The following is a 14,388-nucleotide window of genomic DNA, read 5'->3' as shown; positions in this document are numbered from 1 at the left end:
CACCTTTATCAGTTGATCGTCAACATGTTCGACCAGCCGATACGAGATGGCCGTTTAACATGTCAGTGTCGAGAAATGACCAGCAATGTCCTAACTTTGTTTTTAAAAAGAGACTACAGATAGTTTAATGTTTCCGGTTCGGTCTTTAACGAATCCATGTATGCGTGTCTCTCACGAAGTTAACATTATTAACATGATCTGCTCCCCACTTTAATGAAGTTAACTCGATCGGCCGCGTGTGCGCGTTGACCACCCGTGTAGCCCATGTCAGGCTGAACAAACTGCACATCAGAGCTAATGAAGGTGCAGGGCAATCTTGCCACAAAACGCTAAACCGACAACATTCTGCGACCTCACCACCTCCCACATTTTAACCGCCACAAGGTGCTGTTTCAACACAAGGCTCGACCACAATCAGTTCGTGTAATAGGTGCGTAACTTGCCAATGCAAAAGTCAATGGCCTTTAAAATCGCCTGATTTGAACCTGATCGAGCATTTATAGAACGAACTTGATCGACGTGTAGGTAAATGTCACTATTGTCCTCGGACACTTGCAGAACTTGACAACTCGTGGAAGGAGGAATGACGAAGAATTCCCCAAGCGAAATCCCGACGACTTGTGCAATCCCTTTTAAGGCGGTGTCGAGCAGTGAAGGCTGCGCGAGGTGGTTTCACCAGGTACTGACCTGGACGCCCCCTTGTGTCAACACATGTGCAGTGAGTGAACTGAATTGATACTGTCAATGACAACAATGCACATGTTTATCCGTTTGCCCGATCTGATTCTATGTACACTTAAGTAACATACACAGGAAATGTGTGTGTGTGTGCGTGCGTGCGTTCGTGCACGTTTCCTGTGGATCATTTCCCCGTGACCTGTGGACTTGATGATCTATGTGCAACCCTAACCAGTTCTCCACAATCCGGGATCCTGTGAAACGTCGCCTGTGAATGAGCGGTAACACGTATCAATTCTCGTTTCAAGTGAAACTGATCCATGTCTGTACATTTGCATTTTGTTTGCAATATTAGTATGGTGAGACAGATATGCCTGATGCAACAGGCCTGATGAAAGTGTCATGTGTGGACACCTTATCCGTGTTTACTCAGGTGTGTACATAACCTAGCGTGTCGTATCGCGCTTTACAACCTTCTCGGCCACGCGAATAGTCTTACCATTCGGATTTACCGGGTTTATGTCATGGCCAAGGGAAGGAAATGAGAAGTGATAACCCACTCCGTAAACGTACACCGCATGCAGTGGAACCACCTGCACCTCGTTTCCAACACGTGGAGCGGAATGCTAATTTTAAACTTTTATCATGGGATTTACACTGCAGTAACATTTATATAAGGCACCCAACTGAAACAACGGCGCAGAAGAGGCGGCCAAAGGAGTCCTCATCGATATCCAGTGTTTGTCAAGCTTAATTTTATTTTGAAAGAATCATTAGCAAAGCCATATCCAATGTGGTAATGCGTTTAGCAAGATATTAGTCTTCACAACACATGGGGGTGTACTATTTCTAACAACACCAAAATTAAAATGATCTGACTACAACACCAAAATTAAAATGATCTGACATTTGGTATCTCTAGGATAATGGCATGCCCTCAGATATCATCATACAAAATATGTACAACATAGTATTAGAGGACTACCCGTCATTATTACCATTTAAGGATTTGGAGCGTTCGATGTATATTAGACGGGGGCGGTTTTTAAAACACTCCTATTTTAGTCTTTCAAAAACAATGTGTCCTGATATGAAAGCTGGAACTGCTGACAGTATACTAGAGGGTTGATACTTGTGACCATGCAGTGTTCAGTTTGAACAGCAGGATAAGATGTGTCGTGATGATTACGTCGTCAGAAAGGAGTGGGTCTCCTAAACAAGCTCTTCAGTACACATGAAGAGGGGAGTCACTTTAACAAGCGATTGTAATATCAAACAGCCTTTTATTGCACTTTAGTTTGATTCTAGAGAACCCCACAAAATGTTTCTTGCACATTGTGTTCCCTGGAGATTGTAATGTATTTATTGCATGCTTTAAGTTTTTGCGGGGTACCAAAAGAAAAGTTCAAACAAAAAGGGGAATGTGAGGCTGGAACATCTAGCAAAACCAGACAGATAATATGTACACAAATACAACATACAAACAGCTGCATTATTTTGTGTGTTTTTCGAGGTGGCGCTGGCTAGTTTTTGAACGCCCCTCGTTAGTGAACCAATGCATCGCATTTCACTGTGAGCAGATGCATCTCATTGTCAACTACACCCCATTATAAACGATGGTTTCACCATACTGGTATCTCACTTGCATTCCTCGGGGCTCTCCTCCCACATCAGACAGACGGGGTATGATGTACATGTATCCAGTGTTCGAAATAACTGCCTGCCCGCTAACAAAATGCTATTGACTCTTGTTCGGGTCTATCAAAAGTTATTGAAGCTGGCCAGCGTGGCTAGTGATAATGTAGGTGCCGATTATGTTTCCTGAATCCCGACTTCCTGATTTTAGCGACATCATTGTTTTCAAAAACATTAATAAATAGTCAAATTCACATTATTACATATAGTTATCTAGGTCGGGAGCAGTAACGTCACTGGTCAAGTGCCAGAGTGTGACCCCTGTGATTCACCATTGGTTAGAAGTAGAACTCAAACGGTTAAGGAGGGTTCTCCAACCTCAGAAATCGCTGAGGAAGTCAGAAATGATGACCAGATAGGTTTAAATGCATATTAGGTAGAGGATGGTGAGGTCCAAACAGCTCAAGATCCTGACTGTGAAAAGCTGCTACGATAGTGGTTGCAGCATCTCAGATGGAAACAAGTATTATCTCCTTCCTGTGATGAAGATAATTTAATACACTTTTGTCTTTTCCGGGGCATATCGTTAAAACCGTTCAATATTTCTTCACCACACTTGGCACATAGATCGATCTGGTGGTGTTCCGGTGTTTTGTGGTAGTTTTGCAGTTCTGAATTAAATATTTTTGGCCTTTCCACGGCAAAAGGTTTGACTTTGACTCAAATTGGTGGTAGTACTCTTTTCTGGAACAGAACCGTAAACCGTTTCCTGTTTCTACACCCAATTTGGTACATACGCATATCTACTGGTGAACTGGTACCTTTTGGAAGTTTTGGAAGTCTGGTTAAAATATATTTTGCGATTCCATGGCAACAAGTTCGGCTGAATACGATGGAAGTATTCCTTTCTGGGTTAGAACTTAGAAACTTTTTAATACTTTATTTCCACTTTGCTATATACACGCCAAAACATTTGACATAATCATAACTTGCAGACATATCCATGAAGAGTATTTTGCCATTGCTGGGGATATTGATGACTTTGTCTTCTTATCTGAAAATGTATGGGTAATCTTAGAGTGTGTCCCATCAATGTCAGAAGCTCAGAGTCAATGGTCTTAAACAATTAATTTGTGAAATGAACACTCGAACGGTTCTCATATGCGCTGTTTTATTCTCTGTAAATTATCATTAATCATTCTGGTCAGTAATATGTTAATAGGGCCAGTAACAATTTTTGGGTCATTAGTCCCTCTGGCCAGTGACAGTTTGAATCTATTTCTAACGCTGCATGAATCAGGAAAACTATATTTAAAGCGGTTCAATCCAAACTCATGCGCGAACTAAATACGGCAGAAAGGTCCAGCAGGACCTAGATTTTCGAAGTTCTCTTAGCGCTACGATAATCGTAAGTAACATACATTAACAGTACCTTAGGAGTATCTATCCGCTAAGAGAGCTCCGAAAATCTAGGCCCAGGTTGATAGCTGAAGTTAAAGAAAATAGCTGGGAGTGCATAAATAATTACGCCCTCGTTTGATATTGTGATCTTGTGTGAAGCCCGTTGCTAAATCCCTGTATTATGCACAATTCTGAACTCACGTTGTGGCTATTATCGCGACATGTCAGTAACCTATAAGGATTATTTATCGTAAACACACGCCACGAAGCGAGAATTTATGATATCTGTGTGTGTCAATACCCCTTGTCCCAGCCCAAGTGAGAATTGCCGTCCAAAGTATGATCCGACGATGTAAATCTTGAAAAAGCTGTGACTGTAACAATTTCATTACTAAAGTAGATGAATACATACCAAGTGACGCAACACCGCTCGTCACAGCCAGTGTGAGACATGTCGTCCGAAATCTATGATCCAACAATATAAGACTTCAATATACTACTGTTGTCTGATGTCTGGAAGGTAATAGTGGGTAAGGAAGTGAGTTTAGTTGTACGCCGCACTGACAAATATGACGGCGGGCATTTAAATAATCGAATTTGGGCCAAACAATTCAGTGACCAACTACACGAGCATCGTACGATATAGGGTGGTTATTCATAAACAGGATCAAGAGGCGCATCCAGGATTATTGAAAGGGGTGAGCACATGAATCATATACTAAGTCCAAGCGCTGGACACAACAGATTAAGAGTTCTTGCCATGCCCAACAGGTGCTGTGCGTGATTCAGACAGCTACCACGAGAAGCCAGTTGGAAGCAGCACCCTCGTGTCATAAAGTATTGACGTGGTTTGGTTCAGTGTTAACAAACACGCATGTTCGACCGATTGTTTCCAAGGTGAGGCGAGACGCGATCGATGTCGATAATGCAATCGCTCACCTGTAACTTGATAATTATCAAAGACCAGTCCTCAAAACTGCAGTAGTCGGAAGTATTTTTTTTTTCTGTAAGAATGACAGTTTGGTATTAGATAAATGCCTCATTGAATAAAGCGAGTTAGCGAGTTTGGTTTTATGCTGCTTCTGGCAATAATCCAGCAGCATCACGGCGGGGGACACCAGAAATTAGCTTTACACATTGTACCCAAGGGACAACTCAAACCGTAGGGGCGGAACAAGTAGCTTTGATTATGTAAGCTTTGGAACCATCTTGCAACCATGGCTGTCGGATGTCCATAACACCCTCCACACTCATCCTTGGTCCTCAGCAACCCATGGCGACTAACGGGATCCGGTGGGAAGGCTCGCTGACATGGCTGGTGCCACTGTCTCCAAACTGCGTAGATGGTTGCTCATTGTGTCAGTTACTTGATTGTCTGACCCATACTCGATTATTTATAGACCTCCATCACAGAGGTTGAAAGTTAATTAGTGAATCATTAGGCAACAAACATGAATACACAATGCATTTTGAAAGTGACCCCAGACTCGGTGGCTATGTGTGCTGGCGACTGGAAACCCGACTCTGAGGGTTTGGGTTCGAATCCCAGATGTCACTCAGCCCAACAAAATTACTAGAATATGTACTGTGAAAGTGTAATCCCAAACACATGTTACATATGAACAATCAATCAATCATACCAATGAAATATTCCGTCTGTAACTGCCAAAAGCACACACACATCAACGAAACAACTTTTATTCTAAAATCATCATCTTTATTACTCCAGATCACTGATCGGGGCCATCACACATCATCATAAGTCCATTCAGCTGTGACCTTGACGACTGAGGGTCTCTAAAAGACCATGTACACTAACTTGCATAGATTTCCAAAAACTACTGCACTTCAGACACATCAACGATGTATAAAGACACATCACTGATGTATAAACAGGCAAAATATATAGTGTAAATACTTAAGTACACATACAATACCTTCAAAATGACATAACAGAGCATATAACAAAGTAGCAAAAAGCTGTTCTTAACTTAATATTCTCAGCTTTTCAGAAGTGATAGTCAAGTGACATTGTTTTTAAGGACACATATTTTACATTTTACATCAGGGTTAATACAACCTTGACATTAAAACTGATGCCTTACAAAGTTACCTACCCTTAAGCAACAGGCCTACAGTCCCTTTACACATGAACAGACAGGTCTTATCTCATCCCCCATCACTTGTATCTCCTTACCTTTAAAGTGTCTCACTCTAATCATTCCTTTAACAGTTGAAAGATAAAACAATGTAATGGTTCTTAAGGTTCGTACAGATTAGGTCCTATATTGTTTTTTCAAGGCCCAATCAACAATTTCAAGGAACAATATATACAAGAAACACATATAACACATAAGTAATTGAAGTCGGACAAACTTGGTCAAATACAGGACCAACCCCTAGCGGGAACTCAACCCACACTGCTACACTAGCATGATCTTACGCGACAAAGAAGATTAACACCAGGTGTCACTGCAAGGTAGTTTTTATAGTTTTCTGTAGAATCATATGTTGTCAAATTTTGCTAAATATGGGGCCTTCTAAAACAAATCACAGGCAAAAAGGGCCTGTTCAAGGCTGTAACAAACTTCGGACATTTTTAAGAGTCTAAATGAAGGTCCAAACTTCATATTTTTTCATGTCTGTGTGAACCCTGTGTTACAATTCTATCACAAAGCATAAACCTGATTAGAAGTTACTGGATTCTCCTCAAACAGCCATCAGACTAGACCAAAATGCATGTTTCCAAGGATTTCGTAACACTTCTTCATGTGCTGATAGTGTTAGTAATACAGCGTCAAACATGCTGAGGATTTGACTGGAGAGCTGCAACGTTAGATAACCCTGGACAACTCTCCCATAATGTGTACTTGACATCAACATAAGTCAAATTTTGATTTTCCAGCTCATTAAATACTTTGATTTCTCCTGATGGATAGACACCATTGTTTGATCAAATCTCATATATACTGCTGAACTACACTGACAATAGATGGATTGGTTGTTTACAAAATAATCAACTAAAAATATCGAGATCTATACATGTAATTATGATAGTATTCAATGCTTGAGTCATCTAGACTGACAAGTTCTTAGGGACCAGGGGACATAAATAAGTCTTGTTAGCTGTCATCCTGCTCAGACAAGGTTTTTACCTCTCATTCTGTCCCTGGCTATTAATGTCTATGTACAGAATATATGGCACCACTAAAACATTCTAACTGGGCTTTAAATTCAATCTATTAATGTAATGCTGGAATTTGTCAACAGGTCAATGACAGTGTAGCATACATTGATGACAGATAGAACACATTTTAATGGTCAACTACAGCAAAAGTTCATAGATTTGACAACATTTATTACTTTTACCTCCACTTTTAAGCAAAAAATACTCAATTTAATTGTACGTTAAATTAAAATAATATAAAAATATAAAATATGAGGTATTCATGACTGTGGTTCCCAAAGATATGTCATTACCCAAGACTATTTTATAGGTTTTGAGATCTTAATGGCAAATATGCTCATACAATGATAAATACCAAGGTCTTAGATAACTTCAAATTGATTCAAACTTTAGAACCAAACCTATCCACCACACTGTCATTCACATGTACTGACCACACAATTAAATACAAACTGGCATAAAATATATACACAACTGCACTTCCTCTTCCACAACCAAAGAACATAAATATTTATTTTAACACTGGCTTATAGTTGCTGTTCATAACCTGACATAGAACGGATAACAATGGATGCAATTTGTACCTGTTTTCACCTCTCGTCCATGCTGTCTCATCTACCGGAAAGGTATGCATTACCTTAGCATGCCAAATCATCCTAATCTAATGGCCATCAAGTAGGCCTTTCACTGTTTCTCATAAAATCAGACAAAGACTTTCTTTCAAACTACTGAACCTCGCCAAGTTCTGAGATTAGGACCATGAATGGATCTCATATATACTGAACAGCAAAGGAAACGCAAATCTGGAGTTTGGTCATGTTTGTAAACAGAAGACATAAACATGAAGGCTTACATTTATGAGATTTCACTGTTTCACTAAATTCCCTATTACAAGGGACAGCGAAAACTGGTGTAGTTCTGTCAGCATTTGCTTTGTTAAACTCCATTCCCCCTTGGTCGCTTCCATCACTTAAAGTAAGTTAGATGAGGAGCTTCCAGAAATCTATCCTTGATGTATCCAGGTTATACATTCTGATAAATTGCCACTACACCCTGGTTGCATCTACGGCTCGGTCCGATAATTTTGTTACATTTATGAGATGCAAGAAATAACACAAGTGTACATGTCACCTTAACGTGACAAGACAAGTGCAAAAGTGATCACTTTCAGATTCAACAGTTGGTCCAACTTGATTCATTTCAGATACAACTACTTGAATATCAGAGATGTTGTAAAAAGTGTTTGGCATTCATTTCAGTTCCACATTAATCTGTACTCTATATCTTCACATACACTCACAAGGGAGTAAATTGAAATATTATTAACAGCACTATTTGTTAACTAATGTCCACACTCTAACAGTCAGTTGTTCATGAAGATGTTAGAAACCATGACAACATGGTTTCAACATGAAAGGACGGCATAAGCATATTGTGACATAGTTCACAGAAAACAAATGTACATTGAATAGTAATTCTGTATCAAGTACAGATTGTGCCCCTACCGAAAGTCATAGCACTAAATTCTGCCAGGGTCTGTCGATGTAACTGTGAAATGATAATTTCTAGGAAATATGGATTAAGCAGTTCTGTTCATATTTTTTATGGCATCAAAATACATGTGAAACATCAAAACTACAAAACAATAAACATGGTGATCTGCGCAACTGTCACTGCACTGAATACAAACCTTCCATGAATAATACATCACAAGTATGGCTGGCTTGTCGAGTGTGCACCTGATGCCCACCTTTACAACCACCGCTCATACAAGCTTGGTCCAGATATCATTACACACTATATAACTGAGGCATCAGATTCTTTCAAAGCTAGTTGGTACTGCATATAATGCTAATTGCTGGGACGTAAACATGCTGAGTAAGCATGTCTGTCGCCACTACATAATCCTTGTGTAATAATCTGTAGCCTCACAGGCCATCCACTGCCACCTTGACCTCTTCATTCATGCCAACCTTCACCCCAGATTCTGCATATTCTACTGTGATGTCAGATTCAGCAATCTCATCTGGAGGTGGACACTTGAGACAGTGGGGTTCGGGGAGGCCGTAGTTGACACAAACGTCACCAACACACTGACAGCACCCATACTCATGGAACCAGCGGTACTTGGCGGCACCCATGGACTTGCAGGAAGCTTTGCACTTGTGTATAGACATACACTGCGAGAAGAATGCCACGGTACAGTTCTTGTTCTCATCCTCTTCAGGTTTGGATGCAAATTTCTTTTCATCCTCTCCTGCAAATAAAATATTTTGATGTGAGTGGATGACAGTGCGGCCCTGTAGGATTTTCACATCATAACTAGTAACAAGAGACTTTCCATGATGATGCACCCAAATAGGAAACGGAACCTGGGAGTTGGATGTGTCAAACAAGGTCTATCCCAGTATCAGCTGGTTGATTTTTTTTACGCCACTCTCAGCAATATCCCACATGGCAGTCCGTAAATAATCAAGACTGGGCCAGACATCCAGTGATCCAGCTTCTATACTACTGGTAATGGTATACAATGACATGTGTCAATCAAGACTGCAAGCCTGACAACCCGATCACATTCCTCATCTCTTACAACAAGCATGGGTTACTGAAGGCCAATTGTAACCCTGACCTTCACTAAAACAGATGTCATCATGGTTACAACAAGGGACTCCAGATTGTTCTAGAATATCAACAGCTTTGCTACAACAGTTGGTGAAGCCTTACTTTGAGTTATTCAATTTACACATTGGGAACATTTTCAGAAACTTGTTAAATGACCAAGGGACACAACTCTACACACAAGCATCACCTGAGCATGACATAGAAAGATAATGGTTATGGGCTTCTACAATAGGCAGTGAAGCTTTGTTTCAATCTGACAAACCACAGCCACTAGCTTCGGCTCTGCCAATGCTCTTCCGTTTTCAAATAAATACTGTGCATGAGGTGGACATGCAAATCATCTGGATGACAAAAAGAGTGTGTGTATGCTGCTTGAATCCAGAGTAAGCACGGATACTGTCATCTTGCAGCAGATATCAAAGAGGCAGGCCAATGTTTGCATCACAAAACATGTTACTTAACTGACTTTATCATGAGAGACAGTAAACACAGTAATATATCCTGGATAAACAAACATCTTGAACATTGTGCTTCGGCCACCTGAAAGAGGATGTATATGACACCTAATCAACAATAGAGTAATGGTGACACATTCTGACATAGTATAGTACGTAAGTGAGTGAGTTTAGTTTTATACCACACTCAGCAATATTCCAGCTATAAGGCTGCGGTCTGTAAATAATCAAGTCTCAAGCAGACAATCCAGTGATCAGCAGCATGAGCAGCTATCTGCACAAGTGGGAACCGAAGACCGGTGTCAACCAAGTCAACGAGTCGGACCCAATCGTGTTAGCCACCTCTTATGACAAGCATCATCACCAATTGTGGCAAGCATTGTTTGAAAAAATCCTATCCTACCCCAGATGTTCATGTGTTTGACAAATAAGAAATACACTTAAAATGAACGCAAATGCTCAAACCACCCCTATCCTTACCTATAGTGAAGGTGTACTTCAAGTCTTTGGAGCCATTGTTTAAGAATGATTCCTCTGGCTGGTGACGGGGGTACGTGTAAGTCACCCAACGCTGCTGGAAGTCTGGTATCTCGGTGAGGACATTGAACAGATCTGGAATAGGGTCTCCCAGACGTTCAATGGAGCTGGTCTTGTAGAGATCCATGTTGGGGTCTGGTGGGGGACAGAGGCCTGACAAACAACAACATTTATGAGTTTGGCCACCATAATGGTTTGAATGGAGGCAGGGCCATGTGAATTGGGATGAGGTTATAGGTCGATGGGCACAGTGTATTAAATAAGGCTCGTCCGACCACTCAACTTTACTAACACTAAATTTACAACTTGCCCACACAATGGTTTGGAAAAAGTTTAAATAACTTGTTTCATACATCTGGGTAAATTCACCATATCTGGTCTGTTTAAGTCCATTTTGGGATGGTAAAGGTAAATAAAAACAAGAGTCAGTTTGAATAGACTAAGTTTGAATTGTTTCCATGGAATTCATGAAAATAATAAATGCCATATATCTGTAACCAGCAAAGTCACAATTTCATATATCTGCCAAGATCTGTTGAAAAATGTAACATGGTTTTCGAGTTGGGCTCTGGGAAAGAAGCCCACCCCTCTGAAACGTTTCCATGGAAACCGAGAAAATAATAAATCAAAAGATCCTGTACATACCAAAAGGCACCACTATAGGTTCAGATTGATATATCTACCAAGTTTTGGAGAAAAATATTGAATGGTTTTTGAGTTCTGCTCTGGAAACAAAGCCCATCCCTCCATTTTGAGACTATGTCCGAAACGTTCCCATGGAAACCGAGAAAATAAGAAATCACAAAAACCTGTACATAGCAAAAGGCACCACTTCAGCTTCTGACTGATATATCTACCACGTTTTGCAGAAAAATATTGAATGGTTTTTGAGTTCTGCTCCGGAAATGAAACACACCTCTCACTTTTGAGATTATGTCCGAAACGTTCCCATGGAAACCGAGAAAATAATAAATCACAAAAACCTGTACATAGCAAAAGGCACTACTTCAGCTTCTGACTGATATATCTACCAAGTTTTGCAGAAAAATATTGAATGGTTTTTTAGTTCTGCTCTGGAAACAAAGCCCACCCAAGAGTAACACCAAAATGTTCCATGGAAAAACAAAAAACATATAAATGCCAAAAATCTGTAAATAGCAAAAGGCACAACCATAGGCTGAGGTTACTATATCTATCAAGTTTGGTTTAAAAATATTGAACGGTTTCTGAGTTATGCTCCGGAAACAAAATAATTACGGACGGACGGACAGACGAGGCGTCGACTATATCCCCCAGCATCATATGCCGGGGGCATAATAATACATCACAAATACCTTTACAAACCAAAAGGCACCACTTTGGGGTCTACCACACACATATCTAGAAAGTTTTACTAACAGATATTAAGAAATTATTGAGTTCTGCTCTGGAAATGAAACACACATCTCACTTTTGAGACTATGTCCAAAACGTTTCCACGGAAACCGAGAAAGTAATAAATCACAAAAAAATTGTACATGGCTAAAGGCACCACTTTAGGTTCTGACTGATATAGTTGTGCTCCCACCACATGTTCCATATTATTGGATGTGTTAAATATGCATATGGCAGCTAGTATAATGGGACTCTACTATCGCAGCACACGAAAACACTGGGGTACATGGAAACATTGGAAAAGCAGGAACACCATGCCCCGCATCGTCTCCTTACACATGCACATTACATCAGTCTGAGTAAACTTAGTCTCAGTACTTTTTGTTACACTCCACTACTGAGTCTAACAAAACCTTATGAGAGGTCGCATCACGTAACCTTTGAGATTGACCAATCAGAACACAGCTTAACAAATCGCGAAAGTGGACATTCGCACATACCTTTTGAACTTTTTATCTCGAAAAGGTTCATACCCGAATGATTCCGAATGCTATTTAGCTTACACTTGCTTCTGGGTGATGCACACGGCTTACATACAACCATGACAACGGTGAGTTAACAGTCGCTGAAAATGGTGTTTTGGGCAATATTCGTGAATATTTTGAAAATTCCTCCGACCCCTAAATAGTAGCCGTTATCTGATTGGTTAAATCTATTTAACCGTCTCGTGTTTGATTGGATGGTCATTGGTCGCTCAAAGGTTACCTGACGTGACCTTCTACTAGGTTTTGTTAGACTCAGTGGTGGAGTGTAACAAAATACACTGAGACTAAGTTTACTTAGACTGACACTACATTTAACAATCTTGTCGCTCATGAAAAGGTTATTTGTTTCTTTGGAATGTTATGTCTAATTGTTGAAATATTAAAGTATTCATCTTTGCAATAACTTCTGGATATTGTAAACCTTGTATGACATATTGTCCAGCTTCATCCTGCACACGGCAGCAAACTGTGTGGCATGTTTTAAGATGGCAACTTTTTTTTCGTTAAGTTATTGTTCCTTGTATCCAAATTGATAGAAGTTACAGATGATTTGGTTTAAAACATGATGATATTACTAATCACAACAAAGTTGATAAATGATTTTTAATAGTAAAGCAAATTAGATTTACTACTTGTCTTCAGTTCTCAACACTTGACAGTGTCATTCAATCGTACGGTATGCCATAGCAAGAAAATAACAACGCTACCATAACTGAGAGTTCTTACAAATTCCAGGTCAACAAGGCAATCAGGATTGCCGCATTCATACTGAACACAGGGGCTTGTAATGATGAAAACTGCCATCAAGGTATATATTGTCCCTAATGTTGTATTACTACTATTAGGGACGATATATACCTTGATGGCAGTTTTCAGCGTTACAAGCCCCTGTGATACTGCCCATGTATTGAACATGTGTTATATTTCTTGCAACAGAAATTAAGGTTAAACATAAGTCAAGTGGAAGTAAATATAAAATGCCAAATGTAAGCAGGCATCCATTATTCTAACAGCAACAACACTAACAACCGCAAAATAAGTCCCATGCTATGACCTCTCACTGGGGTTACAGCTGACCTGGTTAAGCTTTTCGTAAATGCCTTCTGGGTATTATACAGGAATCTAAATTTGACTAGAACGTTTAGATAGCAGTTGCAAAAACTAAGCTTGACTTACCCACACATGAACAGCACTCTGTATACAGGTCTGCCAAACAAACCTGACAGTCTCGGCAACACGTACAGTTCTTTTTATCCGACATGTTGCACTCGCAACATTTGATCAGCATGCACTTGCTGACCCGGCTTGCACAAATCGCCTCATTGCAAGCTTCGCCCAGGTACAGTACAGCAAGCGCTCCACAAAATGCCAATGCTGCGCTTGTCCACTTCATCGCTAGAACACACACAAAGACAAGACTGTAAACTCGTAAAATGTTCCGGAAATGAGGCGCGACAGTTGTCAAGTCAGGACACCATGTGAAAGCATTGTTTTGACGGCAAACCTGCTCAGTCTACTAACTTTTTCGGAGGAGTTATCGAAAGTATGAGGTCAGTTCACATGTACTGAACACGCTGTTATGACATTTAAACTGCACATGACGTTAATAACGTATATTACCTCTATGGATCGGATGTGACGGTTTCTAAGTCCCAAATGTAAATTGATCTGTCACTTTACATTCTTTCTCTTCGATCATGGAGTGAACTTTTTTGCCCCCTCTATCGGCGGGTGGTTCAAAGGGGGATAATCCCTGCCATGCTCACTCGCTCCGATGCGGGGCGATCTTTTTTTTCAAACTCACCTATATATTGTGTCTGTGTCATGACTATTTCCAACGTTAGAACATACACCTACTGACACACTTTAAAGTTCTATGCTCGTGATATTTATTCAGTATCGACAATACATATCTATAAAATGATATTTATTGTATTTAGGTGCAAGCGAGAAG

General features: G+C 40.2%; 1 protein-coding gene across 1 annotated transcript; it reads right to left on the bottom strand.

The window, feature by feature from the left end:
- Window positions 1-5,409: 5,409 nt before the first annotated feature.
- Window positions 5,410-14,182, bottom strand: LOC137257783 (twisted gastrulation protein homolog 1-A-like). The gene is made up of 4 exons (XM_067795215.1): window positions 14,055-14,182; window positions 13,611-13,829; window positions 10,459-10,668; window positions 5,410-9,158 (listed from the first exon to the last, which is right to left on the bottom strand). The coding sequence occupies exons 2-4, from the start codon at window positions 13,825-13,827 to the stop codon at window positions 8,830-8,832; spliced, it is 756 nt and encodes a 251-aa protein (XP_067651316.1). The 5' UTR covers window positions 13,828-13,829; window positions 14,055-14,182; the 3' UTR covers window positions 5,410-8,829.
- Between the last annotated feature and the right edge of the window lie 206 nt (window positions 14,183-14,388).

This window comes from Haliotis asinina, chromosome 12 (assembly GCF_037392515.1).
Source record: "Haliotis asinina isolate JCU_RB_2024 chromosome 12, JCU_Hal_asi_v2, whole genome shotgun sequence".
Lineage (NCBI taxonomy): Eukaryota > Metazoa > Mollusca > Gastropoda > Lepetellida > Haliotidae > Haliotis > Haliotis asinina.
The sequence above is the reverse complement of the archived record's forward strand: the minus strand, read 5'-3'. Positions and strand labels throughout refer to the sequence as shown.

What these genes read in the sequence shown, in the direction of transcription:
- LOC137257783 (XM_067795215.1), bottom strand. Translation starts at nt 13,827, where the DNA reads ATGAAGTGGACAAGCGCAGCATTGGCATTTTGTGGAGCGCTTGCTGTA. An exon ending in AGAGTGCTGTTCATGTGTGG is followed by an intron (nt 10,669 to 13,610) that starts GTAAGTCAAGCT and finishes GTTGTTTGTCAG; the next exon opens with GCCTCTGTCCCCCACCAGAC. An exon ending in GAAGTACACCTTCACTATAG is followed by an intron (nt 9,159 to 10,458) that starts GTAAGGATAGGG and finishes TTTTATTTGCAG; the next exon opens with GAGAGGATGAAAAGAAATTT.